This window comes from Natrix helvetica, assembly GCF_964273705.1.
Source record: "Natrix helvetica genome assembly, chromosome: 6".
Classification (NCBI taxonomy): domain Eukaryota; kingdom Metazoa; phylum Chordata; class Lepidosauria; order Squamata; family Natricidae; genus Natrix; species Natrix helvetica.
The window spans coordinates 37,526,524-37,554,114 of record NC_138553.1 but is presented as its reverse complement, the minus strand read 5'-3'; the positions used below and the strand labels follow the sequence as shown (position 1 = coordinate 37,554,114).

The following is a 27,591-nucleotide window of genomic DNA, read 5'->3' as shown; positions in this document are numbered from 1 at the left end:
CTAATAATGAACCGTGTGCAGGTTTTCTGTATTTTATATAGAAACCTGCATCTAAAGAGACCGATTTCAATAGTACTTCTATCTACAAGAGTTGTTTTCACTAAAGTAAAGTAACAAAATGCAGTGCAGATGGCAGCAAATGTATCAGTATTCAACAGAAGATAAGCATACTCAGAGAATGTAGCATCTGATAATAATTCACACATGACTTTTGACACAATAGGCAAACCCTGTTCTGAGTTAATATAGGAAATGGCATTTCTAGGAGCCCTGCCAGTTTCAAAAGTCCTCTTGGTTAGTATCTCACTTCTTCTATTGAGACATTCAGCTGAGGCTTGAAATGTCGCATTTAAGTGAGATTGAAAATGGCTTTGGGTTGTACAACATTGCCATGAAATCTGTATGTTTCTTATGACTACACTACTTTTAGTTCATTGCTCTAGGACAGTGATGGTTAACCTTTTTGGCACCGAGTGCCAAAACTGGAGTGCAGATGCTGGAACACTGGAACCTGAAAGAGAGCAACTGGTCCATGCGCATGCATGCAATGGAACCCAGAAGAGCAGCTGGCAACAGCATGCATGCTCACAGAGAGGGCTCTGTGTGCCACCTCGGGCACGTGTGCCATAGTTCGTCATCACGGCTTTAGGAGATTTATTTCTAAAAAGACATTTAGACATTTAACATTTAGCCAAACATGACTAATTCCCCTTCATCTCCCATCACAAGAAGCAGGGTCATCATTAGTTAATTCGTGGACAGAAGCTATGAAAAATTTCCAGGGCTGTAGGCTATACAATACAATTTTTAACAGGTAGCAATGTTAACAGTGGATGACAAATCACTTCCATATTGCTGCCAAGAAAACAGCATGGGCATGTAGGGACTGGAAGATGAATTTAATCTGAAGAAATTTTAATCTTTTTTTTGGAGAACAAAGCTTTTTGTATCTGAGCACTTAACATTGATTACAAAAAAAATTAGACTCCTGATTTTATACTGCCAATTGATAGATTAATCAGATTTAGCTGTCTGAGAGCAAGCAGCATGACCTAGCTAGAGCTACACATGTTCATTTACATTTTAAAAAGGCTTTTAGCCAATTTGGTAGTACTTGGAGAATTATCACAAGATTAGGCTGACTATTTGAAGTTCTTCGGTATTTTCTTTCCTCTTGTAATTGGGGAGATGGTTAGAATATTTCTAGAGCACAATCTTAATATTTATTTGAAAGTAAATCTCTGAAGCTTGTGTCAGCCTTTCCAACTAAATCCATCCATTGTCGAAGCTATCATATCTTTTGGCTTAGTGTGTTGGAATAGCCACCAACCATTGTAGTGTATTCATTAAATCATAGTCAAATGTGTAATGTATGTGTGTAGCCATTATGTAATATTTAAAATAATCACAAAGATTAGGTTTGGGTATGTCTGCTAATGCTGTACTTTAGAAAACTATTTAACCAAAACAAACCACAAAACTCTTTACTGTATGGGGCTCTCCATATACAATGTTTGCACCCCTCCGTATTGTGGAAGGGTGCAATGAACTTTGTCTCCACAGCAGTGCAAAAGGAATTGCTACAGGGACATTTCTGCAGCAATGACCCTTCAGATTTGGAAAGGGTTAAGTAGAATTCTTACCTTGCTTCACTCCTTTGTTTCTTGCCTTCTCCCTTTTCTGCTGATACTCAGACCTTTTGACATCCTGATATGATCTGCCATTTATTTTAAAATGAGCAAGGAGAAAATTTTCAAACCACCCTCTTAGTGAATCAACGCCAATAAGGGCTTATTTTCAAACAAATAATTACTTTTCAAATAGGAAGTTTAACTGTACAGTGAAGTATTGTTGATTCTTAACATACTGAACTGTACAGCTCTGTGCAAGGCTGCCTTTGAAGATCACTGGGAAGCTACAGCTGGTACAGAATGTAGCAGGCAAGCTGCTGGGAGGTATTTATATTATTTATAGAATGCCCCAATCAATTTAAAAAGCACAAATAAAACAAAAAGAAAATAATAATTTAAAAAAACAATAAGAGCTAATTAGAACCCAGAGCATATGCTGCTTTTATTGTCTTAGAACATTTTTATTTTCTAAGGGAAGGGAGGAGAGATCAAATATATCTCTTGAGGAGGCATGTTCCAAATCATGGCGCCTACTAGACAGGAAGCCTGGCATCTCAGCCGTATCCCAGTATTCTTTGTGGGAGGGATGGGATCAATGTTCCCTCTAATTTTTCTTCAGTGTGAGCAGAAAAGTATAGTGTTTGAGCGGCACATTTTTATGCCTGAGCACCTGAATTTTTTTCACAAATGTCATCTAAAACAACGAAATCAGTATTATTTGAAACTCAAAGTTATGTTTCTTCAAGGTACCCACTTAATTAAAAGTGTTATATAATGTCAGTATCACTTAACAACGCTCCTGCTTAGCAACCAAAATGTTGGCTCAGGAACTCTGGCATTTGAAGCACGCAAGTCTTAAAGCTGTCAAGTTACAAGACCCTTGCACCCCTAACCCTTTAGGGAAAAAAACTCCCAGGGGTCTTCAAACCTGACAGCTTTAAAACTTGTGGACTTCAACTCCCAGAATTCCTCCTCCAGTCATGTTGGCTCAGGAACTCTGGCATTGAAGTGTGCAAGCCTTAAAGCTGTAAAGTTGCAAGACCCTTTGCACCCCTAACCCTTTAGGGAAAAAAAATCCCCCAGGGGTCTTCAAACTTGACAGCTTGAAGACTTCTGGACTTCAACTCCTAGAATTCCTCCTCCAGTCATGTTGGCTCAGGAACTCTGGCATTGAAGCATGCAAGTCTTAAAGCTGTCAAGTTGCAAGACCCTTGCACCCCTAACCCTTTAGAAAAAAAAAAAACCAGGGTCTTCAAACCTGACAGCTTGAAGACTTGTGGACTTCAACTCCCAGAATTCCTCCTCCAGTCATGTTGCGGCGACGTCATCTGCGTGGATCCATCTTCAGCTTTTTTCACAGGGGGCAGGGCTGCCGCTGAAGATGCCGATGACGAGCCCCTGCCGCCACCAGAATAACAGCTGCCTCCTCCTCCTCCTCCAACAGCACCACCACATTTGGAGTGAAGCCGCCAAAGCTCCCGCTGGCGCCCCCCTCCACTCGGAGCACTGCGTTACCCCTGCTGCCTTCTCCGCCGCCGCCATGCTTTTGAGAAGCCCTGAGGCCTTTTTCCCCTGCTCCCGCCCCCTCTGCCGCCTTCCTACTGGCTCCCGCGGCCTCATGGCTCCTCAAAAGCACAGCAGAGGAGGAGGGGGCAGGGGTAACGCAGGGCCCAGCTCAGGTGCTCCAAACGGAGGGGGAGGCGCCGCTGCCATGGGTGGGAGTGCCAGCGGGAGCTTTGGCGGCTTCACCTCTGCCGCAGCGTCGGGTGCTGTTAGAGGAGGCGGAGGCGGCAGCAGATATTCCGGTAGCGGCAGGGGCTTTACTTTAGCTGCAGCGCCGGGCGCAAGCAGCTAGGATTGGCCGCTCAAAAGGCAACCGACAAAAGCCACTTTCCCAGAGGGGGGGGGCTGTTGGAAGAGGGAAGTGGCTGCCGTTCCCTGCTTGCCGCTTTCGGAATCGTTTTGAGGCTGAAAGGGAGCAACTAACATGTCTCCTTGCCACAAAGTGTCATTGAAATGCAATATCTTCTGTGTCTTCTCCCCCCCCCCCCAATACCGAGGGCGATTTAAACAGATTAAGGCCGAAGGAGATAAAGTGAAAGTACAGTTTGTTAGCGAGTCACTCCCCCCCCCCATGTCTTCCTCCTTAAAACCTGTAGCGGCAGGGGCTTTACTTTAGCTGCAGCGCCGGGCACAAGCAGCTAGGATTGGCCGCCCACAAAGGACCTCTTCCCTGGGCTCGCTTTCCTGGCGTCAGTCGCACCGCGCTCACCAAAACAAGTCCGGGGAGGTCCTTTGCGGGCGGCCAGTTCTAGCCGTCTGCAAAGGACCTCCCCAGCCTCCGGCGCCTGTGACAGCAGAAAGCACTGCGCGGCAGTTGGAAACTGCTGCGCGGTGTTTTCTTGCCACCTGCGCGGGCGCGCAGCCGCGCACCTTAGAGGGAACAGTGGATGGGATGCTTAACAGACTATCTTAACATGTTTATAGCAGAGTGACAGATTTAACTTGAGAAAGACGGTGTCTTATGCATCTTGGTGTTGCACCATTTATAACTATATAGGTCTTAACCAGCACACTAATCTATTCCTGGAAGCCTATGAGTGACCACTGCAGCAATCTTAACAATAGGTTCATTCTGAAATGGTTAGGTTATATATCAGCATTCTGGCTGCCACAATTAGGACACATTACAGGGTTCAAGTCATCTCTAGCATAGCTCCACATGATGTGTATTGTAGTAGTCTAGGTCCAGCCATATACAGGTAGTCCTTGACTTACAACAGTTCACTTAGTGACTGTTCAAAGTTACAACAGCACTGGGGAAAAAATGACTTATGACAATTTTCACACTTATGACCGTTGCAGCATCTCCATGGTCACATGATTTACATTTGGATGCTTGACAACTGACTGATATTTATGATTGTTGCAGTGTTACCTTTTGTGATCTTCTGACGAGCAAAGTCATTGGGAAACCAGATTAACAGCCGTGTTATTAATTTAACAACAGCAGTCATTCACTTAACAAATATGGTGAGAAAAGTGATACAATGGGTCAAAACTCATTTAACAAATTTCTCACTTAATAACATAAATTTTGGGCTCAATTGTGGTTGTAAGAGAAGGACTGCCTGCAGTGATCAAATCTTCAGGGCATTTTGGTCTAAGTAGGTTCATACCTGATTCCACTAGCTAGCCACTCTACCTATTGTTTAAATAGGAGCTACAAGTCCAGAAGGATTCCCATTTGCAAAGTAAGTTCTTTGAGAAAGCATGATATTATCCAGAGAAATTACCAATATGAATGTATTGCCCAGATGCTTATTAATGACCAGGAACTCCATAATGTAATTTTTGGGATTTAATTTAATCTTATTTCATCTCAGGCAGCCTCTATACTGGTTCAGGTTTTCACAGAATTTCTAGCTTGGATTGAGATGGCAATGTTTAGTTGAATGTCGCTGGCATACTGATACCTCACTCCAACAGAAGGGTGACTTCTTGAAGCAGTTTCATAAAGATGTTAAAGAGCAAAGGACTTGCTATTAATTTGAGCACTGCCCTTCTAGAACTACTAATAGGAATTGGCTGCTTAAGCAGGATTGGTTCCACTCATTATAGAACAGTGCCTCAAACTTCCAACTTGACAGACAGTGCAGAAGATATCACATTCAATGATTCTGAATACTGTCAAGAAATCTAGCAGGACCAAGGGGGCACATTCAAGTTGCTACCCAGGATTGACAATCATGCAGAGATTGTAGGAACAACTTCCCCCTGCATTCTATTAATCTCTGACTTCAAGAAATAATCATTGTAATCAATCAAATCAGACAAAACATGCCTACTGACTTAAAAACATTACCAAATACCCTCTGGGATGTTTGGATCCAATGGATTATAGGGATGGAAAATTCTACAGACTGTCACCCACAGAGAGGTCCAGGACATCCATGATTTATAGTGCAACAATGAAATGATTTTAGCAAGCCAAAGGAAAAATGTCACTATCTTCCATCTTCAGAAAATGTCTCATCTCCTCTGAAGTAACAAGTAGTATGGCATGTACCTATCTAGGTGCATGGGATCACAATTACTTGCAACAAACCTACAATGGCCATGGAGGCCATTTACTCATAAGAATTACTGCAGTTCCATCCTCTAGGGCAGTGATGGCTAACCTTTTTGTCCTCGCATGCTGAAAGCGTGTGTGTGTACATGACAGCGCCACGTGTGCCTACCCCCCCAACCACTCCTGAGCATGCCGCGTGGCGACCTCCCACGCCCCATTTTGGGCCTAGTAGACCTCGCTGAAGCCTCCCGGGACCAAAGATGGCGCACCGGGGAGCGCACCCCCCACGCTCCCCCCAGTGCATGCTCATTGTATTTTTTCCAGAAGCCAAGAGTGGTTCCACCATTACATACCGTACTTCACCAGTCTTTGCCACCATATGCAAGGCATTTCTTGTGGACCATGCCTGGTCAGATTCATTCAACTACTACTACATCTTTCAATACTCCAATTATTGCCACAACTTACACTACAGTCCTCCATTGACAAATCCAATCCACACTCCTTCCTTTCCTCCAGATCTTCCAGATAATAGTATTCATTTGCTTGCCAGATTCCCCTGATCCCCTACAGATCTCTCATTCAATCCTCTCATGGTCTCATCAAGAAAATATGCTCAGTCTGGTTTGATGGTCTTCAGCTTGTTTCATCTTCTCTGGCAGACTCAAAACTTCTGGCACACTTAAATTGGGCATCATTGAGCAGTGCCATCTCTAGAAACATCTATGCTCTCTTGCTACATCAAGTTGGCAAATGCTTCCTACTGTGCCTTCTTCATGATGTTTCCACTCATCCTGTCAGAACATCTTGAAAAACCATTTTCAAAGCCCTATGCACTGATCTTTGAAACATTTTATCCTGACCTCCTATTGATGGTATTTTGCAATGACGTGAAAACTATTTGATGCAGGCAAACCTTTAAAGCTTAATTCTGCCACTGTTTCTTCTTGAATGTCTTTTATATATTGGAGGAATATTATTTTATTCTGTTGTGGGGGGGATTGTAATGTTTTATTGTTAAATTTTTGTACATTAGTAATATGGGCAATTCAAAAATACTGTTAATATATAAATCATACAATCATTATATGCTCTAAATATAGTTAATTACTTAATAGAGTTCTTCTTAGCAATAAAGTTAATTTCTTGTTTTAAGAACCTGGCCAAAACATGATCCATTCTGTTCTCATAGCCTTTCTAACACAAAACTGAATTTAATCTCTTGAATAATACTTCTAGCTTGAGTTTTGAGTCACTAATACAATACTTCTCACAGTCCACTATAGCAACTGTTAGAAAACATAATTTAGCGATAAACAGCATATGTGTGGCATGGCCATACCTTAGTTGTGACCACTGGCTTGATTCTTCTTGAATTGCCATATTGGTGCTGCATAATTCCAGAAAATCACAAGATGGCAACAAAGCATGCAAAATCACTTTACTGCCATCTAGTTGTCATCCTGATTGTTGCAGTATAACAATATATGCAGCTCTAGCATCTTCTGAAGTTTTAGATCTATTCATATGTTAATGTTGATTTAGCGATATAGTGTATTTCATCAGTAAATACTACAAAGTTAAATTGCAACTCATTTCAGATATATGGTAATTGTACAGAATTTCGCCAGCATAGATTCTTGTTCCAACTTGAAGAAAGATAAAAATACTTTCTAGTTTTTCCGACGTTCACGCAATTACAATTCGTAGCATAGTCCACGGAATTCTGGGAATTGTAGTTTCGATATATTCAGATTCCAGGCTTTTACCGGTTTTGGTCGTAATATGGTTTTGAAATAAAAGCTTCTGTTCCTTTTCAACTTTAACGAGTAACCCACGCATCTGATCACAGAAACAACGTTTCCAATTTCAGATTGCTCTACTGTTTCCTCTAAGCTTGTAAACGAAGGGCAAAATGGCGGCAAAAGGACGCAAGAACTTTCGACGCGAATCGTCGCGCAAGTTTGGTTCAAGCGCCCGCCTTCCATTGAGGTCTGTCGCTTGTAAGAACTGTGAGAAAGGAGCACTTCCTGTTTCGCGATTTTCTCTCCAGGAAAAATGGTGCAAGGGGGGGCAGTTCAGAATTATTCCTGGAGTTAATAAATAACATTCTCGCTTCATTTTGTAAGTACTTTAAAAGAACAGCTTTTTGCCGATTATTGTGCCATTTCAGAGCAGTCCGGTTTATTTTCTCAGGCTTTATATAAACCTGCAACTTCATTTCTGTGCAGTTTTTCTTTTTCGGGACAACATTCTGCTGTTTTTACTTTTTTCTTTAAAAATGTTATTGAGCTACATTTTGCAAGTAATGGCTTTCAGTTTGTGAGTTGATTGTTATTGCTGCATGCATAATTTTAAAGAGAGAAGAATAGCAGTGTCTGAAAGCTGCTGAAATGATCGTCCAAAATAAAATGATTTGAGCGTGGCTGGTTCTTAAATTGGGTTCTGGATACAGTGGTCTAAAATATACTTAAGGCAAAAGAAGGAAACCTGGAATTCTTCTCACTTGGTTAATAGAAGGGTGTATGAGGAAAATCCCTTATGTTATCCTGGAGACCATGAAAAAAGATAAATCATTATTTATTTATTCTATTTGCATGGCTTCCTATCTCATCTAAGTGACTCTGTGGCTCACAACAGGAAAAACAATCCAATCAAACAAATTTAAAAAATCAATATACATATATATTTAAAAACAAAAAATGTTACAAATGCAAACATGTTTAACTTATATGATTACCCAGACCATTTAAAGCTTAATGCTTCTGCTATTTTTTCCTCAGATTAATATTTTTTTTTGTAATACTTTGTACTGCTTGCTATGTTTCTAATTGTAATTCTAAAGCCCCATTAGAGCTTCTATTTACTTTTATCTTACAATCCTGCAGGTTTTGTTTGGGTAGTTTTCATAGAGTGACTCACATCAATCTATGGAAACCCAAGCTCAGTTGGATGGTATTAATTATATTGTGACATAAAACAGACAGTTTTGAGAAAATTAGAATTAACTTCAGGAGTCATAGTAAAAAATATGTCAACCTTTCTTAGAAGACACTGGGGTGCTTCTAAGGCACTCCAGGCACAGTTAGACAGAATTTTAAAAGTTGTTGCTACCATAATATAGTGGCTGACATATTAAGGTTTCTGCCAGATAATAATTGGATTTGCACACTGTCCTAACCTGCTCAAGCTTTTGGAGCAAATGGGCACATTTTGAAATCTCTGTATATTAAGGGTCCTCTTACAAATAATTAGGATGGGCATGATCAGACCAATCAGCCATCTATCAGGAAACAACCTGATATGGCAACTTCCCTGTAGTTCAGTGTTTCTTAGCCTCAGCTACTTTTAAGATGTGTACCTTTCAACTTCCAGAATTCCTCAGACAGCCATACTCTTAAAATGTTTTCTATTTAGCTTTACCTTGTCTTTTTTTAAAAAGGCAGGCCCACTGAGGAAGTGGATAAGCACACTTCCAAATAAAGCACTGGATTGCAGTTGACTGTTCTTCATTTTTTTTAATGTAAAAATTAAAAAAAGGGGGGGGTGTCTATGTGTGATCCTAAACATCCTTAGAAAACATGTTTGAAGTGGATGCTTTGTTTTGCAGCACAATTGTTTTACATTTTTTATATATTAAAGTATATTATATTCACCTAACTGTTAAGCTTTCAGTTGTTTAACTTATTTGCCGAGTAAACTACAATTAATTAGGCTTGTACAACATTCTGTTATGGAACTAAACTACATGATTTTTGTAATTTGCAAGCCTAGTCACTTTCTTTTGCTTCAGGATGTTTAAAACTTAATTTAAACTAAAGAAATAATCTTAAACCATGCCATCTTAAAATGATAAACTGTAATCAACGACATCTTTATATTTTAGATTTGTCCTGGTTTTTACAACAGGTGTCAATGGTCATGAAATATTAAATAAGACAGTCGCCTGGGTCTTTTGCAATATGCCCTTCACACAAACACACACACACACATACACCCTGCAGTTCAAAAAACATCCAAGCCAGATGTTACATCCATTAATGGGAGAAGTTCTAGTCTCCAAAGGTATGGCTACAAACATCACATTTTGGTGGCATCTTTTCTATAGGAATATGGAACTGTTCCATTATGAAAAATCTTAGGCAAGCCTGTATTTTTTTCTCCACTAATGCCTCATTATAATCACCTTTATAAAAATAATTAGCCATATTTTACAAATGCATATTGATAGGATTCCAAAGTGATGTCTTCAAAACTGGTTACTCACATTTTTTTTTCTTTCTCAGGATGGATGCCAGAGACAAGCAGGTTCTGCGCTTCTTGCGCCTGGAGCTGTGTGCAGACCTGCTGGTTGAGGGTCTTATTATTCAATATCTTTATCAAGAAGAAATTCTAACAGACAATCATGTGCAAGAAATAAAGGCCCAAGTTACTAATCAACGGAAAACTTTGGTACTTCTTGACATCCTTCCAACAAGAGGGCCTAAGGCATTTGAAGCATTTCTAGAATCCTTACAAGAGTTTCCATGGGTGAGAGAAAAACTTGAATCAAAGCGCAATGAAGTTATGCTAATGACTTCTGTAGGTAAGATTTGTTTACGTAATTAATAGTCCTACTATTAGAAAATGTAGAACGTAGTTCTTACTATCAAAAAACATACTAACATGTTTTTTGTAGTTCTAACATACATTAGAATTACCGTATTTTTCGCTCTATAAGATGCTCCAGACCATAAGATGCACCTAACTTTTGAGGAGGAAATCAAGAAAACAAAAAATGGTTTTGTTTCAGCCATGGTTTTGTCTAAACCTTTTAAGACTTATCTTCAGTTGCTTTTTGTAACATGTTGTTATACAGAATAACAAAGCTGGAAGGGACCTTGGAAATCTTCTAGTCCAACCCCCTGCTCAGGCAGGAAACCCTATATCAGCGATGGCGAACCTTTTTTGGCTCACGTGCCATGGGGGGAGCGCAGGGGGGTCGTGTGCGGGCATGCCTCACCCATAATGCAATGCATGACCTCCCCCCAGTGGCGCATGCGCACATGAGAGGTGCTCCCCCCATTTTTCCATGCTTTTTTCGCCCTTCCCAGGCTCCAGAGGCTTTATAGGAGCCTGGGGAGGGCAAAAACAGCCTCCCCCGCCCCCCTAGAGGCCCTCCGGAGGCTTCAGGGACCTTTAGGAGGCTTCCCTGAAGCCTCCGGAGGACTAAAAAGGACCCTACGAGCAAACTGGAAGTCCTTTCCCGAACTTCCGGTTTGCCCATGGGGGCGGGTTTTTTGCACTCCGGAGGCTTCAGGGAAGCTCCTGAAGCCTCCAGAGGGCCTCCGGGGGCGGGGAAGGCTCTTTTCATCCTCCCCAGGCTTCCATAAAGCCTCTGGAGCCTGGGGTGGGTGAAAAATGGCTTTTAAAAAGGCTGAACAACGCCTCGTGTGCCCTGACAAATAGCTCTGCATGCCATAGGTTCCCCATCCTGGCCCTATATTGTTTCAGCCAAAAGCTCTTGAAACTACGGAAGAAATTTCCCATAAGTGAGGCTGTTCCCACAATGGATTTTTTCTCCTGGGACCCGGATCTATTCTGTTGCTGCTGCCACCTATCATTGCCTCTGCTGCCACTCGCCTCCTGGAATACTGCTGATCAGCTGTTCCAGACAGCGGGGATCGCTGCTGCCTGTTGCCAAAAGCACCAAAAACTGGTTCAATGACCGTGGGATTACTGTGCTTGATTGGCCTCTCCATTCTTCCTCCATACTCTGGATCCTTGGTTTCCAAATGAGATGCAAAAGTTGCTCTTATCAGAAAAGAGGACTTTGGACCACTGAGCAACAGGACTTTGGACCACTGTGCTTCATTAAGACCAGGGTCAATGCAGCCATCTACCTGGAGATTTTGGAGCACTTCATGCTTCCTTCTGCAGACGAGCTTTATGGGGGTGCTGACTTCATTTTCCAGCTGCCCACACTGCCAAAAGCACCAAAACCTTGTTCAATGACTGTGGGATTACTGTGTTTGATTGGCCAGCAAACTCGCCTGACCTGAACCCCATAGAGAATCTATGGGGCATTTCCAAGAGAAAGAGGAGAGACATGAGACCGAACAATGCAGAAGAGCTGAAGGGCACTGTTGAAACATCCTGGTCTTCCATAACACCTCAGCAGTGCCACAGGCTGATAGCTTCCATGCCACGCAGCATTGAGGCAGTAATTGCTGCAAAAGGGGCCCAAACCAAGTACTGGGTATATATGCATGCTTATACTTTTCAGAGGTCCGATATTGTTCTATGTCCAATCCTTGTTTTATTGATTGCATGTAATAGTCTAATTTTCTGAGATGGTGGATTTGGGGTTTTCATGAGCTGTAAGCCATAATCATCACAATTATGACAAATCACGGCTTGAACTATCTTGCTTTGCATGTAATGAGTCTAGCTCATATATTAGTTTCACCTTTTAAGTTGCATTACTGAAATAAATGAACTTTTGCACGATATTCTAATTTTTTGAGTTTCACCTGTATGTACTAGTTTGATCCATATTATGGTCATTTATTTAAATTCTGCTTTTCAAATCTTCAAATCTTGAACGTACATTGTTTGAGTGAAAAATTCCAGGGGCCATGAATCTAGTTTACTTACATGTTGTTTAGCAGAACAGGTCTCCAACTTGAAATTCTATTGAATGAACTGCTATTTGCATCTTATCTGTAGAGTTGTGGTGGTTTAAAATGAGTTGGTGAGACTTGGTATCTGTCTTCGTTGACATTTTACAGGTCCTTGATGGTGAACACCTCAAGTGGTGCCAAGTTCACACTAGTCTTCTGATGAGTGAAAAGCATAGCAGGAATTATTAGGAGATTCTGGATCAGTAAGACAGGAGTCAGAGGCTTTGAATTAATAATATCTGTGACTTTAGCCAAAGAGGTAGTCAAAACATCATAACTGAGCTGAGTTCAGGATGCAATGGGCAACACTTTGAGAAAAAAGTAAGAAATCAAATAAAAAAGAAAGGAAGCACAGAATTTTGATTTCCGCTGTTCATTTTTATCCAGTAATTGCCATCTAACTATTTCTCTGCTCTATTAATCCTTTTAATCTCCATGTTCCTCAGTCATCAGTTCTATCTTTTCTTCTTTCAGTTCCATCATGTCTTCTTTCAGCAAAAAGTCCATGTAAGGCTTCTAGTCTTTTAAAATAATTTTTCCCCCTGACCAAATTAGTCACTTTTGCCATTTTTTGCAATTATAAAATTAAGTCAATTTTATAATTCAAACTTGGTCTATGATTATTTCATTATTCTTAATTTCTGTGTGTCAAATCTTGCTGCTGTTAGCATATACAGTTTCCCATATTTCTTTTTAGTTCAGCACTCAGAAAATCCAATAATAATTCTGATTTGATTGTAATATTAATTTTATCATGATGTGAATTTGCACCCAAAATTTCTTTGCTTTTTCACAAATCCACCTTGCATGCTAAAAAGTCCCCTTTTCCTTTTCATATTTCCAACACTGATTTGATACTCCTTTATAAATTTCTGACTGTTTAGTCAGTGTCAGGTACCATTGGTATATCATTTATATTAAATAATGTTAACTTAACATCAGTTTCCCACATTTTCTCCAATATGTTCATATTGTCAACCAAAGTTTACAGGCTGTAAAATTTTAATATAGTGCTGACAAGATATACTAACTGAACTTGGTTCACATTTGTGTGGTTTGCTGGCGTTCAATCTTGATTATTTTTGTACGTGGTTAGGAGATAACAGCATTCCTTGATTTCTTTTTTTGGCGATGAGATTCAGCATATCCATTCTCAAATATATTTTCCATGAATTATCTTATACAGGAACTACATTTAGGAACTCCTTACTTTTTATTCTCTTGATCAGTGTCCTATGCATGCTGTAGGGCAGTGGTCCCCAATCTTTTTTATACCAGGGACCAGTTTCCGGGGACACAATTTTTCCACAGACTGGTGGTCTGTGTGTGTGTGATTTGGTGTACTACCTGGATTCCATGCATGCACAACTGAAGCTTCCCTGGTTTGCACGGCCTGGTTCCTAATAGGCTGCGGACCAGTACCAGTCTGCAGTCCAAGGTTCCAAGCCTCCTACTGTAGGACAGAAGGTATAACTTGAATCTATAGAAATTTCAAGGGGTCTGATCTTGGATGGGGAAAAAATATTCATTAAGCTTAAACTAATTTACTGTATTTTTCGGAGTATAAGACGCACCGGTATATAAGACGCACCAAGATTTTCAAGAGGTAAATTTTTAAAAAAAGTTTTTGCACTTTGCAGACCTCCCAAAGCCTCTGCACGCCTCATTTTTTGTGAAAAACGGGGCATGCAGAGAGTTTCAGAGGCCTGCAAAGTGCTCCTGAGGGCTGGGGGGCAAAAAAAGCCAATTTTTTTGTGAAATTTGCCCATTTTTGCCAAAAAGGAACATGCATAGCCTTTAGGAGGCTTCTAGAGTGCTCCTTGGGACGGGGGGGGGGCAAAAATGAGCCAGTTTTCGCTTGTTTTTGCCCTCCCTAGCCCCCAAGAGCACTTTGCAGGCCTCCAAAACCCTCTGCACGTCCATTTTTGCGAAGGGGGTGGTTTCGGGAGGCCAAAAATGCTGTATTCAGTGTATAAGATGCACCAGGATTTTCACCCTCTTTTTGGGGGGGGAAAAGGTGCGTCGTATACTCCAAAAAATACGGTAGCTAGTCTTCTTATTGATTTCATGGCTTAATAAAAAAACTCACATTATATATTTTTATTATTATTTTGGATATTATATTTGAGCATTGCTTGTTACGATAATTGGTTTCTAACAGCTATAGTCCGTGTATTTTGTTTTAGATAGGTTTTTCTGAGAATGGGTCTGCAGATTTCAGCAGAGTCTCAAGGCACAAAAAAGTTAAGGAGCTCCACTGTAGAGAATGATTCTCCATGTTTGACAGAAGTTCTGCAAGGCATGGTGCAGAACTGCAGGGTAAAACAACAGGAATACCCTCATGATTTAGGAGAGAGTATCAAGAAATACATATGAGGTGTTCAGTAGATCATAACAGAGTTGACCATTTTAAGAAACTTATAAAACTGTGTGTAACTTTAGATGAGATATTAGGGTTGAGAGACGTTTGATGGCAGATTTTTGCATAGATTCAGATAGAATAGAATAGAATAGAATAGAATAGAATTCTTTATTGGTCAAGTATGAATGGACACAAAGTAATTTGTCTTTGGTGCATACGCTCTCAGTGTACATAAAAGAAAAGATGCATTTGTCATGAATCATAAGGTACAACACTTGATAGTTATAGGGTACAAATAAGCAATCAAATCATACTAGGAAACAATGTAAATCGTAAGGCTATAAGCAACAATTTTAGACATACAGTCATAAGTGGGAGGAGATGGGTGATAGGAACAATGAGAAGATTAATAGTAATAGTAATGCAGACTTAGCAAATAGTTTGACAGTGTTGAGGGAATTATTTATTTAACAGAGTGATGGCGTTCGGGGAAAAACTATTCCTGTGTCTAGTTGTTCTGGTGTACTGTGCAGATTCCATAAATTTAAAAATGTTTATGTATTTGGTAATTCATTTTATACAGTGTAGGGGGACTTCTGGCTTTGTAAGCCATGCTGTCTATGTGTATGCACGTTGTTCTTCATGTTCTGATCTTGAAGTGTGGTTAATAGAATTCTGCTCAGTGGAAAATATAATGCCACTATTGTAGTTAGATTCACTTCTTGACGCATTCAATCCTGTTGCTTACATATACATACAGTTTTCTGGTTGGTTGGTTGCAGTTATACACCAATACAATTTAGTGATCAGTGTAAATCTTTACTATGTTATATTGAATGTATGTGTCACCCCATATTAGCTATATTCTGTCTTGAGCATTGCAAATCCAATTTGGAATAGTATTTTCAGATGGATTCGCCCATTTTACTTTATTGAGAATCAAGCTTACATGGTATATTCCTTATGTATCAATACTTTTCAGATACGTCACTCCTGAAGCATAATTTGAAAAGATACCAAATTAGTTTGTGTGCAATGTAGTGGGAGAAATGAAAGCATGAGCATAGCAAATGAAACCTAGAGGTGTTCAGAAAGTTACAGAAAGTTTCCACATTTCCCATTTCCTTCAGTTCTTCTAAGCATTGATGATAGACTGTTATCAAAGGTATAACCTTCATTCTGTGTTCTATTGTGGTGTTACATGTATCAAATAGTCAACACTATTTACAACCTGTGCAGATTCATTCTGTACGAGCTGAAGCTCCTGAATGGCCCACAAGGGCAGCCGCATGTAGTATGCATTGCAGCAGTCCAAATGGGAGGTTGCAAGAGTATGAGTAAGAATGAGCAGAGCCTTCCTATCTATACATGGATGCAATTGGCGCACAACTCAAAAGTGTGCAAAGGCCGTCTTCGCCACACTTACAACTTGCTCTACCAGCAGGAGACATAAGTCCAAAAGGCTTCCCAGATTGCACGCTAACTCCGCCTGAGGCAATGTCACCCTATCCAGTATCAGAAGTGGAAAAACTTGGTACCAAAAGGCCCAAACACCCAGTCACTTAGTCTTGCTTGGGTTGAGCCTAAGTCCTTACACCGCAACTAGGCCTCTAAGTCTACAGCCTTTGAGGTAGGGTGTCCATGGCATCACACAGGCAGCCCTGGATAAAAATATAAAACTGGATAACATTAACATATGGATGATACCTCACCCCAAAGGTCAGACGGGTCACTCACACCTGTAACTTGCCCTGGTGTTTGCAAATGGTTAGGAAAGACCAGCATTCTTTGACTGTTGTTTAGTGAGACAGATTCTGCACGCCCATTCACAAATGCATTTTTCATGAAAGTTACAAAATTATCCATCTCTGGCTTCTTCTCTACAGTGGAGTGAAGAAAGCTGGAAGAGAGAGCATTCTTCCTGTTGTAAGGAATTGGCATATGGGAGAATGAACTGGAAGTGAAGCCACCTGCTGTCAGAATAATATTTGAAGAACAACCTATCCATAGTTCATCCATTATCTTCAATAATTGTTAGTTGCATAATGGCCTTTTTCATGTCACAAGAGGCCCATGTTTATGCAGCTTCTGCTTCAGGAAGACCTTGGCAGCTTCTGCACTTCTTATAGACACATTTGATTACGGGCATTGCTCTGCATAGATAGTCCTCGAATTACAACATTGGAAGTTTTGTTGGTACTGAGTGAATGGTACATATCCGCAGTCCCTGAAGTGACAGATATTGTACCTTACGTGATCAGAATTCAGATGCTTGGCAGCCCATTTACACTTACGACCGAAAGGGCACTTCAGCTCCTCCCAACTTTCTATCTCCCATCATCTCTGGCCTTTTTGCCCCCTATACTCTGCTGCCCCACATTGCACCAATCTCTTTCCCACCTTCCTTTCCGATCTTCTTGCTCCTGCTGCTGCTGAGACATGCCAAGTCTGGCCCTTCACAAGACAGCTGAAGACGTGCACAAGAGTTTCTTCCTGAAGATGTGCACGGCAATTTCCACATGAGACTGGGGAAGAAGGCCTCACATGGCCAACAGCCGCCTTGCAAATGACCAGGCTGCGCAAGCCTCGTCAGCAGGGGCAGCAAGAAGGTGGAAAGGAAGGCAGGGGCAGGAGTGCAGGGCAGCAGTGGCCTTGGAGTGTAGAGTGGCTGGGGTTTTGCGATTCTTTGCTGGGTTGAGTTTCGGGCTTCCTGGGACAGTTTTAGTTTTACATCATATGGTTCGAACTTCCCAGTTTGCTTCTAGAGGCGGCTGTGGGGAACTACTTGCATGGAGCTTGCAGTTAGCCTTTCAGGGACCCCCTTACTCCCCCTTCTGCAAGGCATCCCAAGCTCCTGACTTTATTGCACTGTGCCCTTCGCTCAGAGGCCAAAAATCCTACTAAGATTTTAGCTCCCACTCATCTCTGGGGGTTGGCTGAAAAAATCTCAGCTCTGTGCCTGGTTGCATGAGGCCCTCTTGGCAGGTGCCAGCAACTTGCAACCTTCCATACTGACTTTCCCATTCTGAGGCTGTCATAATTCCAAACCATCATTAAACAAATGGTCATAAATCGACGACTACCAGTAAGCAAATAGTTGAAACATGCACAACAGATTTTCAATCCAACAAGAGATAACTTAAAGCTATATATTACAGACATTCTTTTGTTCTACTTTATTTGGATTATAACTGTTAGAAGAACATATAAACACTAGTTGCATATTTCCATATCCTATGACCCCACTTTAATTCCATTATTACATTGTCCAAACCAGGTTAATTAAAACATCTGTATTTCTATTATGAGATTGGGTAGTTCCCTGCATTGCATACTTGGCTAAACAAGAAAAGCATCAGAAAAAATGTGTGATGCTCATAAACATCTTGATTTCAGGTTAACAAGTAGGCTTCAGATTCAGAAAGACTGCAGTTATCAACAACATAAGATTTCTAAGCAATTTCATCTCTGTTTGATCCACCTAGTGGGTATGTTTATAATGTCACTATAAAAAGCAGTTTCATAGTGTTAGCCAATCAGGCGGTAAGATGACTTCCTAACTGAGGATTTATTTGGAGGAATACTGGCAAAGGCATAATAGCCTGAAAGCCTCTGCATAATGTTTACAGTTTTTAAGAGAAGTTGTGGCTGTTGGCAGAAATGTTTAATTCTTTCTAGGAACAGCAAGTTATAATAATGCACTGTATGTTTCTGTAAAATGATAACTGTGCTCGGGAGTGGAGTTAAGTTTCCTGTGGGATGTTTTCTTTCTGTTTCTTTCCTTCTTCCCTTCCTCCCTTTGTTCTGCTCCTAAATACTAATTCTATTAATGTGAGTTTAGATTTAATGCTGAGAAAAAAGTGGATAGATCTGTTCATGATTAATGTTCCCCCTAGATAGAGAGAGAGAGACAGAGAGACAGAGACATATAGATGAGAGAGAGAGGGAGAGGGAGAGAGAGAGAGAATATCAATGCATATAGGAAAGTAGGAGTAAGAAAGCAGTTTTACCCTATTCTTCCCTGTTCTATTTTGTGAATTTGGATTAGTTTATTCATATAGCTAATTTTGTTTGAAGGAGTATTTGGTCAGATTTGACAGTTAATCTTGTTGGAAGGATTGTCCATCTGAGTTCAGTTCCAAGTGGGGAGAAAGACACTGGAAACATGGAAGCTGCTTGGAAAGATGGTTTAATGGTGGACAGGACCACATGGTTTGACCACATGGTTTGAGATTCTGGGCAAAAGAAAAAGCACATGGGTGGGGGAGAGAGAGAGATTTATACCCTCTCTTGGGCCCCGTCTTGGCACTTCCTGTTCCTGTGTAAGAAATGTATTCTGATTGATTGTCAGATTCCCATGGGGCCATGTAGGGGTAACTTGAGTCCCAAGCTTGGTTGAATCTTGCTGGGTGATGTAATCTCCCCAGGTGCCATGTGATGAGTTCTGTTGCTAGATGGGTAGATGGCTAATCCTACCTTTGTTGGATCTTGGGTGAGGGCATTTGCTTATCAATAGACCTAGCTATCTCTTTATTTCTTAAGTGCTGACATCTGCTATAAGCTATTGAGGAGGGTGGGGACTACTAAGAATGAGTCTGCTTCCTGCCTAAAGAATATGTTTCTCCATTTCTCATCCAGGGAAATATAATATTCTGCCTTTTTAATATTTCCTAGAATATTTCATTCTTCTAGGAGAGGGGTGGGTGTTACCTTCCTACAATTGTTTGAGAGATAATCCTAAATCAGAAGTGGGGCAGCTTGGTATCTCCCAGAGATGCCACTACAGTATTGCTCTTGTCAATCCCAGCTGCATGGCTAGTGTCACGGGTTTTGGGATCTTATACTTCAGAGTTAGGTGGAGGACACTATTGCATATCCGTGGCCTAAAACATGGTATGCAAAAGCATTTGTACGAGCATATCATTCATAATACACTAGCTAATAAAATTAATATCTAATTGTTGTGAATATGGCCTGGTGCCAATCCCCATGCCAGGTTGGCAGTCTACCCTTTCAGCTGGAAGGCTGGGAAAAGAATGAGACTACAGTTTTTCCTGTAGCTTCTCATTATAGAAAAGGCTTCACATTTTATATTTTGATCCTTGGAATGCCAGAAGTACTGCACAGGTGTTGTATGATAGGCTAGTCTCTCTGGGCCTCTGTATGTCTGTGTACTAGGTGCACACTTGTATTGAAGCTTCTATTTCTCTTTGAATCAGAGCTGTGCATTATTATTAATTTTTGCTTTACTATAAATGCAAGTTATAATGACCACCTACTAAAGTCCTCTTTTTAGGTATGACTGTTCCTCTCAGCTCTCACTTTTCATCATCTTGGAGTGATGGAACTTTATATTTTCTGTTCTGAAAAGGAGTTGTTTTTCACTGCCTGTGACCTCTATTTGAGGTAGATCAGGAGATAGTTTCCTGGGCAGGAATGCTGAAAACGTAAATTACCCATTGCCATCTAGCACAGTGAGAGAAAGGTAAAGCAGAGTTTCTGTTGAAAGATTTCTTTATACTTTTGAATGTAGAGCAGATTCTGAATAAAAGTCCTACATTCCGGCTGTTTTCTTATCCTTTTGATGAATTTAAAGTCAACACATTGCATTGCAGCCTAAGAAATAGATCAACAAAAATCACATCAAAATCGCCTATTTTAGTTAGTGTAGATTCTTAAATGACTACCGTGTTTCCCTGAAAATAATACAGGGTCCTATTTTCTTTTGACCCCCGAAATAAGCACTTGGCCTTATTTTCGGGGAGGTCTTATTATTTTTGAGGTGCAGGAGGCGGCGAGCGTGGTCACCTCATGGCTGCTGCCTGTGTTGCAATATTCTTGGGGAGGACTTATTTTCGGGGGTGGGCTTATTTTAGCGCATGCACTCAAAAGCCTGATTGGGCTTATTATCCGGGGAGGTCTTATTTTCAGGGAAACAGGGTAGAGTAGAAGATAATAACTAATATTTTTATAGTTTGATTACCTGAAAATTAGCCCATTTTGGAAACAAAGACTGTTCATATTTCCTTTCATATTTTAAACATTTAATTTAACTACATAAAACATCACATTAAAAAAAAATCTAGCAACGTAAGACTCTGCCTATTATTGAGCCAAACACAAAGTAAAAACTATAATAATATCCTACCAATACAGGGGAGGAGTAGTGGGTGGTGATGTTTATAGTAGAGTATGTTTGAGGAAGAGGGTGTATTTCCTGATAACAGCTTCAAATCTTCACATACAAACAGGCTTCCACTAACCTTGAACTCTCAATTGAGTGGCCTCCATGGATCAGGGATGACGTAGAAGTGCTTCTACAACTGTGGGATGGTATGAATGTATTAGCTTAGTTCCTGGAGTTTTAATCTGGAGTTCAAGTGATATCTGATCAAATATGAGGTTGTTTTTTTACCCATACCAAGAACAGTAGAAATCATTCTCAAAATGTTAAGAACACATTTCTAATTCCTCCGTACTGTATATATTTGGTTTCTATGTTTCCATAAAATCCTAGTTTTCTTTGCAATTGTTTTTCTGTCTTTCACTTGTTGTTAGTGTTTTACACAAGCAGTTGGAGACACAACAATATATTTTTGCCAAAATGTAATTTGACATACGGTCTATCTGCTGTCCTTTTGGTGAAAATTGGAAGAGATTTATCCCTGTGTGCTGCCAATTCTTTGTTTTTGTTCTCTTTCACTGGATTACTATAGAAAATGGTTGAATGCTCGGCATTATAAAAGTTGTAACATAATGCCAACCACTTTCCTTGACACTCTAAATAAAACTTAGGTAAGATTGAGCAATTTGGGCATAGTTTTAATACTACAATCACATATATTCCAGAGATATCCTTGGTGTTAAATTTTTCAGTAAAATGAATAAATGGATTTCCTGCTCAGAAGTGTTAATCTTTTGTTAATACCTATAATACTAAAGTAATCTTTCCTTTAAGGTTACTTAAAATATTCCTTTTAAGGAATATTTTCTTCAATGAAGACGGGGGCAAAAAACTAGGTATTTCTTCATTGCCTTTTGACTGCAATATTAGTTTTTTATGTGATGGTTTTCTACTTGTTCTGGAGCAGTTCTCCACAACCTTTCTTTTCTCGCTGGAGTTTGTTTACCCCTCTGTATTTAGATGAAAACTGTTTTTTTTCTTTGTTTTTCAAAATACTGAAACAGTGAGAAAAAAATTATTTTTGCAATTGATTTCACTGTCATTTGGATAAATAGAGGATTTCAGTCGTCCTCGTCTCCCCTTTGTGTTGTTAGTCTTCGGAGCAGCCAAGCAGTAAGGATGCTTTCTTTCGTTGTTGTTGTTTTTTCATTTATCTGTTAGTAGCTTTAGAGTGGGAAAGCTTTTTTAGTAGCTTTTATGTTAATTAATTCTGTCTTCTTATTGCTGGTTTGGCCTTGAGGAAGATAGTTTTCTTTGTATGCAATTTTCATTTTTTTAAATGACCTTAAGTGATAGGCTATTACCCCAGTTTTTGCCATCTCTATTGCCTATGTCCCTAGTGTGTTGTCCATTGCTTTCACCAACTCATTCCCTGTTGTCTAACAATCTCCCTGTTCTACTTATTTTTGAAATATTATTTCAGTTTTAATGGGAGCTTTGCATCCTGCAAAAAAAAATAATCCTCAAGCTTGATTTCACTTTCTGCAATGCTTTTGGTCCTCATGTAGGCTATTTCCTTCTTCCTCGGGTTAAAATGATTTGCCCAAAGTCACTTTCCTAAGGGAGGACAAGATTCATGGTCTCCTAGTTTCTAGTCTTCATGCCTTATTTAACTATCCAGGATAATACAATGTTAATTACTTTTAAGATATTCAGTATGTGTAGCTCCTGAGAAGTCAGAATTCTGGTTAACAAAAGAGTAGGTAAGTGTAAAAGACATGATCACAAAACAGAAATACTCGTAATTTATAATTGTTATAGTTTCTAGATCTAAAGCACACAAATAATATGACTTTGTCTTGTATTAGTTAAACTAGAAGCTTTATAATGAAAGCATCAGTTACATTCCCTAAATGTTTCTAGGAAAATATAATCAAAACCATGCTAGGCAAATTCATGGAATTGTAGTGCTTTATCTTCCAAATTCTGTTATGCTTTTAAAGCTTTTAAGGGTTATTCTTAGTTCTGAATAATAAGACTTTTCTTTACTAGGAACGGAGATATGCAGTCTTTATTTTATTGTGAACCTATTTCTAGAGTGAAAGAATAAACTGAATGGCAGAAATTAATTTCTGTAAAAACTTTTCTTCATGTCTTTTACTTTTATTGTTCAGAGTCATCCTCCTTTTTCTTCATTAAATATGTTTTCTATAATTTTTTCTCTTATATAAGTAACTTACATAAACAATTTTTTAAATATTAATTTCAAATAAGTAATCTCAAGATTCTTATACTCCAATAGTAAAGAAAATTAAACCCAAGATATTCTCTGACATGGTTTGGAAAGTGTAAAAATCTGGTGTTCTCAGTAGCCTTATAAGTTCTGTATTTATATACTCATAAGATCCCATTTGATCTTGTGGTTATGGCACCAAGTTAGAAAGCAGGAAACACCGAGTTCAAGTCCAGCCTTGGACATGAAAACTAGCTGGGTGACTTTGGGCCAGTCACTGTCTCTTAGCCCAACTCATCTCACAGGTTTGGAGTTGTGGGAAAAATAGGAGGAAGAAAGTGTGTTGGATATGTTCAGTGCCTTGAGTTATTTGTAAAAGTAATAAGGGCAGGATCAAATAAACAAACAAATAAATAAATACCTCACATGTTCCGTGCTTTGAGTTATTTGTAAAAATAATAAAGGCAGGATCTTAAATAAATAAATAAATCAGAGTTTCTCTATTTTCCATGGCTCTCACCAGATAATAAATTCTGTTTAAAAGAGGGGGGTGTAGGGTTAACAAATAACATTGAGACCTGATTTTATTCTTAAAAATACTGGAAGGCAATTAGAAAAAAATTATAAGAATTTTATCTTTAAATTTATTGAATTTTAATCATTTACTGATCAAAAAGCATTGATACTAAATGAGTAGGAAATCAAACAATTTATGTATCATAATTGCTTTTCTAGTATCACAAGGTCTACATTTTTCACATAGACCCTCTATAATCATGCAAAATTACTGGTAGTTGCTATAAGCTTTTTTCCAAATATTCTCAGCCTTTATATTCATGAAAATGGAGATCCTGGACATAGTTCAATATATTTTAGGAGGGGGGAAATGGCAAAATATTTATAAATAACTCACAAACTCATGCATAGACGAATCCCATATATATGCTGTGCTATTTGTTTTTATCTTATGTGAATTTTTTTCATTTTCTTTCCATCAACCGGATTTCATATTTTGCTTGTTGTTGACAAACAGTGCTAGAGAAAGAAAGCAAATGTTTTAACAACAGAATTCACTGAAATGTACCATCATTAGGAAATATCCCTAACCTTTGAAAAAATGTTCATACAAATTTTAAAAAAGAATATGCAAAAAATTCAGGGGGAAAAATAAATCCAGAAAAGCAGCCCAACTGATTAATAATAAGAAGCAAAACAGAAATAAAAAAGGGGAGAAGAATATAAGAATATCTTTTTTTGCTATAAAACATGAAATTGCTAGCAAAGAGAAATATAATACATTTTTTTAACCAGATAGAAAAGTTTGCATTTTGAGAAATGGATAAATTACATATCTCTTGAATCTAATTCTTAATATCTACCGTAGAGTCTAGACAAACTTTTTTATTTGCAAATTCTTAAAATAATTACCTTGGCAATTACCCTTGACAGAGATAAACACAATTCTTCAAAAACAATAAAATATTTCTCCATTAATCTACAAACATACATAGAGAGAGAGAGATTTAAAAAAAGAAGCAAATCTGTATCTATAAACATGAAAACACTCACTCAGGAATCACAAAATCTCCAGAACCGTAAAGCCTACAAACTTGAAATTTGGCACGTATGTTCCTCTTGGCTTCTAGGTGCTCAGTAACAAAGGATTTTTTGAAATGATCATCAGGTAATGAGTATTTCATATATATTATTATTAATACATTCAGATGCTAAGGAGTTAAACGTTCTACTCCCTCTCCCAACCTGAAAACTTGGATGTGGGCGTGGCCAATGCATGACTTATCTCGCCTGCTAGCTGGGAGTTTGGAGAGGAGTCTGCGGGAGAGAAGGTGATTTGGTAGGTGGGGCTTTTGTGGGGCAAACCTGAGGGAGAGAAGTGGAGAGGCGCGGTTTCTGTGGGGCAAGCCTGAGAGAGAGAAGGTGATAAGATAGAAGAGATTTCTGTAGGGCAAGGCTGAGGGAAAGAGGGGGATAGGATACGAAGGCTTCTTTGGTGCAAAGCTGAGGGAGAAAAAGAGGTAGGATAGGGGAGGCTTTTGTGGGGCAAGGCTGAGGAAGAGAAGGGGAGAGGAGAAGTCGATAGTAACTACTCATTAATTTTCAAGCTGTAAGTGTCGATTTATCAAGCCCGGTTACATAGTTTTGTAGCGGAGTACGGATATTCAGCTTGTAAGAAATAATTTTAACTTGAAACAAGTTCTGATTTACAATATCAGCAAATAGCAGTACTTAGGTGTGTACCATAGTTTTGCTAGAAGAATGACAATGAAGGAAATACCCCCTAAATTAGGCTGCTTTTTGTTCTCATTGTAAATTTTAGCCATCACTTTTTAAAAAATATTTTTGAAATGTCACCAGTGTTATAAACACAAACTGAAACTTGCAGAAGTTATTCTATAAAACTATAGCTGTGTATTCTGATAAAAAGATAGTATAAAGCTTTTAAGGAGCAGAAAAATGTTTTAATAAAAACAGCTTCAGAGTTTTTCATTAACGGTTATATTCCAGGACAGGTTATAACCCTACTAAGAATGATCTGGCTCTTTTTCCAATAAAAATTATTGTACAATTCAAGATTCATGGAAGTTGTCCCCAACTGATTTTTTTGTCCTATTTCTGCTTTAAATTCACTTGCACAAAAAAAGACTGTGATTGACAAACAAATATCTGTCTATCACTCTGTATTCCAGGTGGAGATTTTTGAGGCTGTGAGATATACTTCAGAATTACATGGCATAGTGGTTTTGAGATCTTCGTGATAATCTCTACTACTCCAAATGGTAAATTTGAGTTTAACAGCATAAGTGATGTGGCATGATTTATTTACAAACTATTTCTAATAATTTCTAATTAAAGATAATGCAAAATGTATCTATTATAGCTAGAATTTGAATTAAAATCAATTCTGCTACCCTATTCCCATCTGAATCAAGACCCCAGTATGTGCAGAGGACAAGATTAACCTTTTCACTCTCCAGGTGAGCATGAGGAAAAATGGATGCTTCCATTAAGGAGGAGAATATGCTGCAAATGTCCGATATATATATAATGTCACCTTATTATTGCAGAATCTGTCTCATTGAGGCTTCCAGGCTGAAACACCTCACTGGTATATTGATTTTTTAAAATTAATTGGTATATAATTCATATAGTATGTAGGACCAGATGACAGCACAAAAATATGATAGAGGGGAACCAAATGTTTTCAAAAAGTATTTATGAATAGCAAAACTAAAGCCTGGATTTTTGAGTTGAATTAATTGTCATGTTTTTGGGTTCCTCTTGCTTAATTCATTTCCATTTGTGTCTTGCATTTGGACTGGCAGATTAACAGTATGGTTTTTGGTTTTCTTGTTTGTTTGTAAAGTTTTGATTTGCTTTATTTTTGTTTTACTATTTAATAAGTAAAGTGGGACTAACATATGCTTTTGAATTCAATCTTAATGCATCCTTTCTTTACTCTATTAAATATTGGAAAGAATGTAAATACAGATCTTTTAGATATCCAGAACATTAATATAGGTGCAAGATGGAAATATGTCCAAGCAAAATATTTTTAAAAAGAAAAAGATTGTGGCTTTTACTAAAAAAGTATTTTTTTTCACAATCGTCACTTAGTCCTTTTATGTAATCCAAACTGATTTAACAATAAGATTTTTCCAGGAAGACAGGAAACCGTAAAAGAGCTTGGTTTTCAAATCTCCCGTTTTAGTTTATAAAATCCCTGTGTTAATTTAATGATTCTATTGTAAAAAAAAATCTTCGTTCCCTCCTCCTTTTTCTTAGAATACTCTCTCCAAGAAATTCAGAGGGCTGCAGAACACTGAAACACTTGTGTTCAAAAAAAATGATTCTTCCTTTTGAGCTTTTAAAAATATATTTTAATATGTTTAAAAGCAGTTAAACAATTGAAGTGCTGTATTTTTTTTTAAAAAGTGTTTACTCAGTAATTGGCTAACAATACTTTAATTAGGAGGTTAAACTGAAAGACTATAGAAATAATGGTAAAGATTTTAGGAAAAGTGTCCAAGCTACTGTCATGTGACCGTCTTTATTCGTTCGCCATCATGGACTTATACTATTCATATATTTCGCACAATGTTCAAGCCAGTGTATGTGGCTCTCTTTAGTTGCTATTGATACATCCTTGTAAACTGTATAGGCTAGAGCAGTGGTTCTCAACCTGTGGGTCGGGACCCCTTTGGGGGTCAAACGATCCTTTCACAGGGGTCGCCTAAGACCATCGGAAAACACATATTTTTGATGGTTTTAGGAACCGAGACACCAATTTTATAGTTGGGGGTCACCACAACATGAGGAACTGTATTAAAGAGTCGCAGCATTGGGAAGGTTGAGAACCACTAGGCTAGAGCAGTGGTGGGCAACCTTTTTTTTCAACTGAGCCAAATCTCGCCAAAACCACGATTGAAATTTATTTTGAGAGCCACATTTTTAAAACCGAAAATACATAGGATGGTACACTGTTTTT

The 27,591-nt window shown here is 38.9% G+C and overlaps 1 protein-coding gene across 1 annotated transcript in view; it reads left to right on the top strand.

Annotated features, from left to right (window-relative positions):
* The first annotated feature begins 7,674 nt into the window (after nt 1-7,674).
* The window catches only part of CRADD (CARD and death domain containing adaptor protein), a 31,470-nt gene continuing 11,553 nt past the window's right edge, over nt 7,675-27,591 (top strand). Inside the window, exons 1-2 of the mRNA XM_081957709.1 lie at nt 7,675-7,827; nt 9,990-10,288. Coding sequence (XP_081813835.1) covers nt 9,991-10,288 — 298 coding nt within the window. The 5' untranslated portion in view covers nt 7,675-7,827; nt 9,990. The remainder of the gene's footprint in view (nt 7,828-9,989; nt 10,289-27,591) is intronic.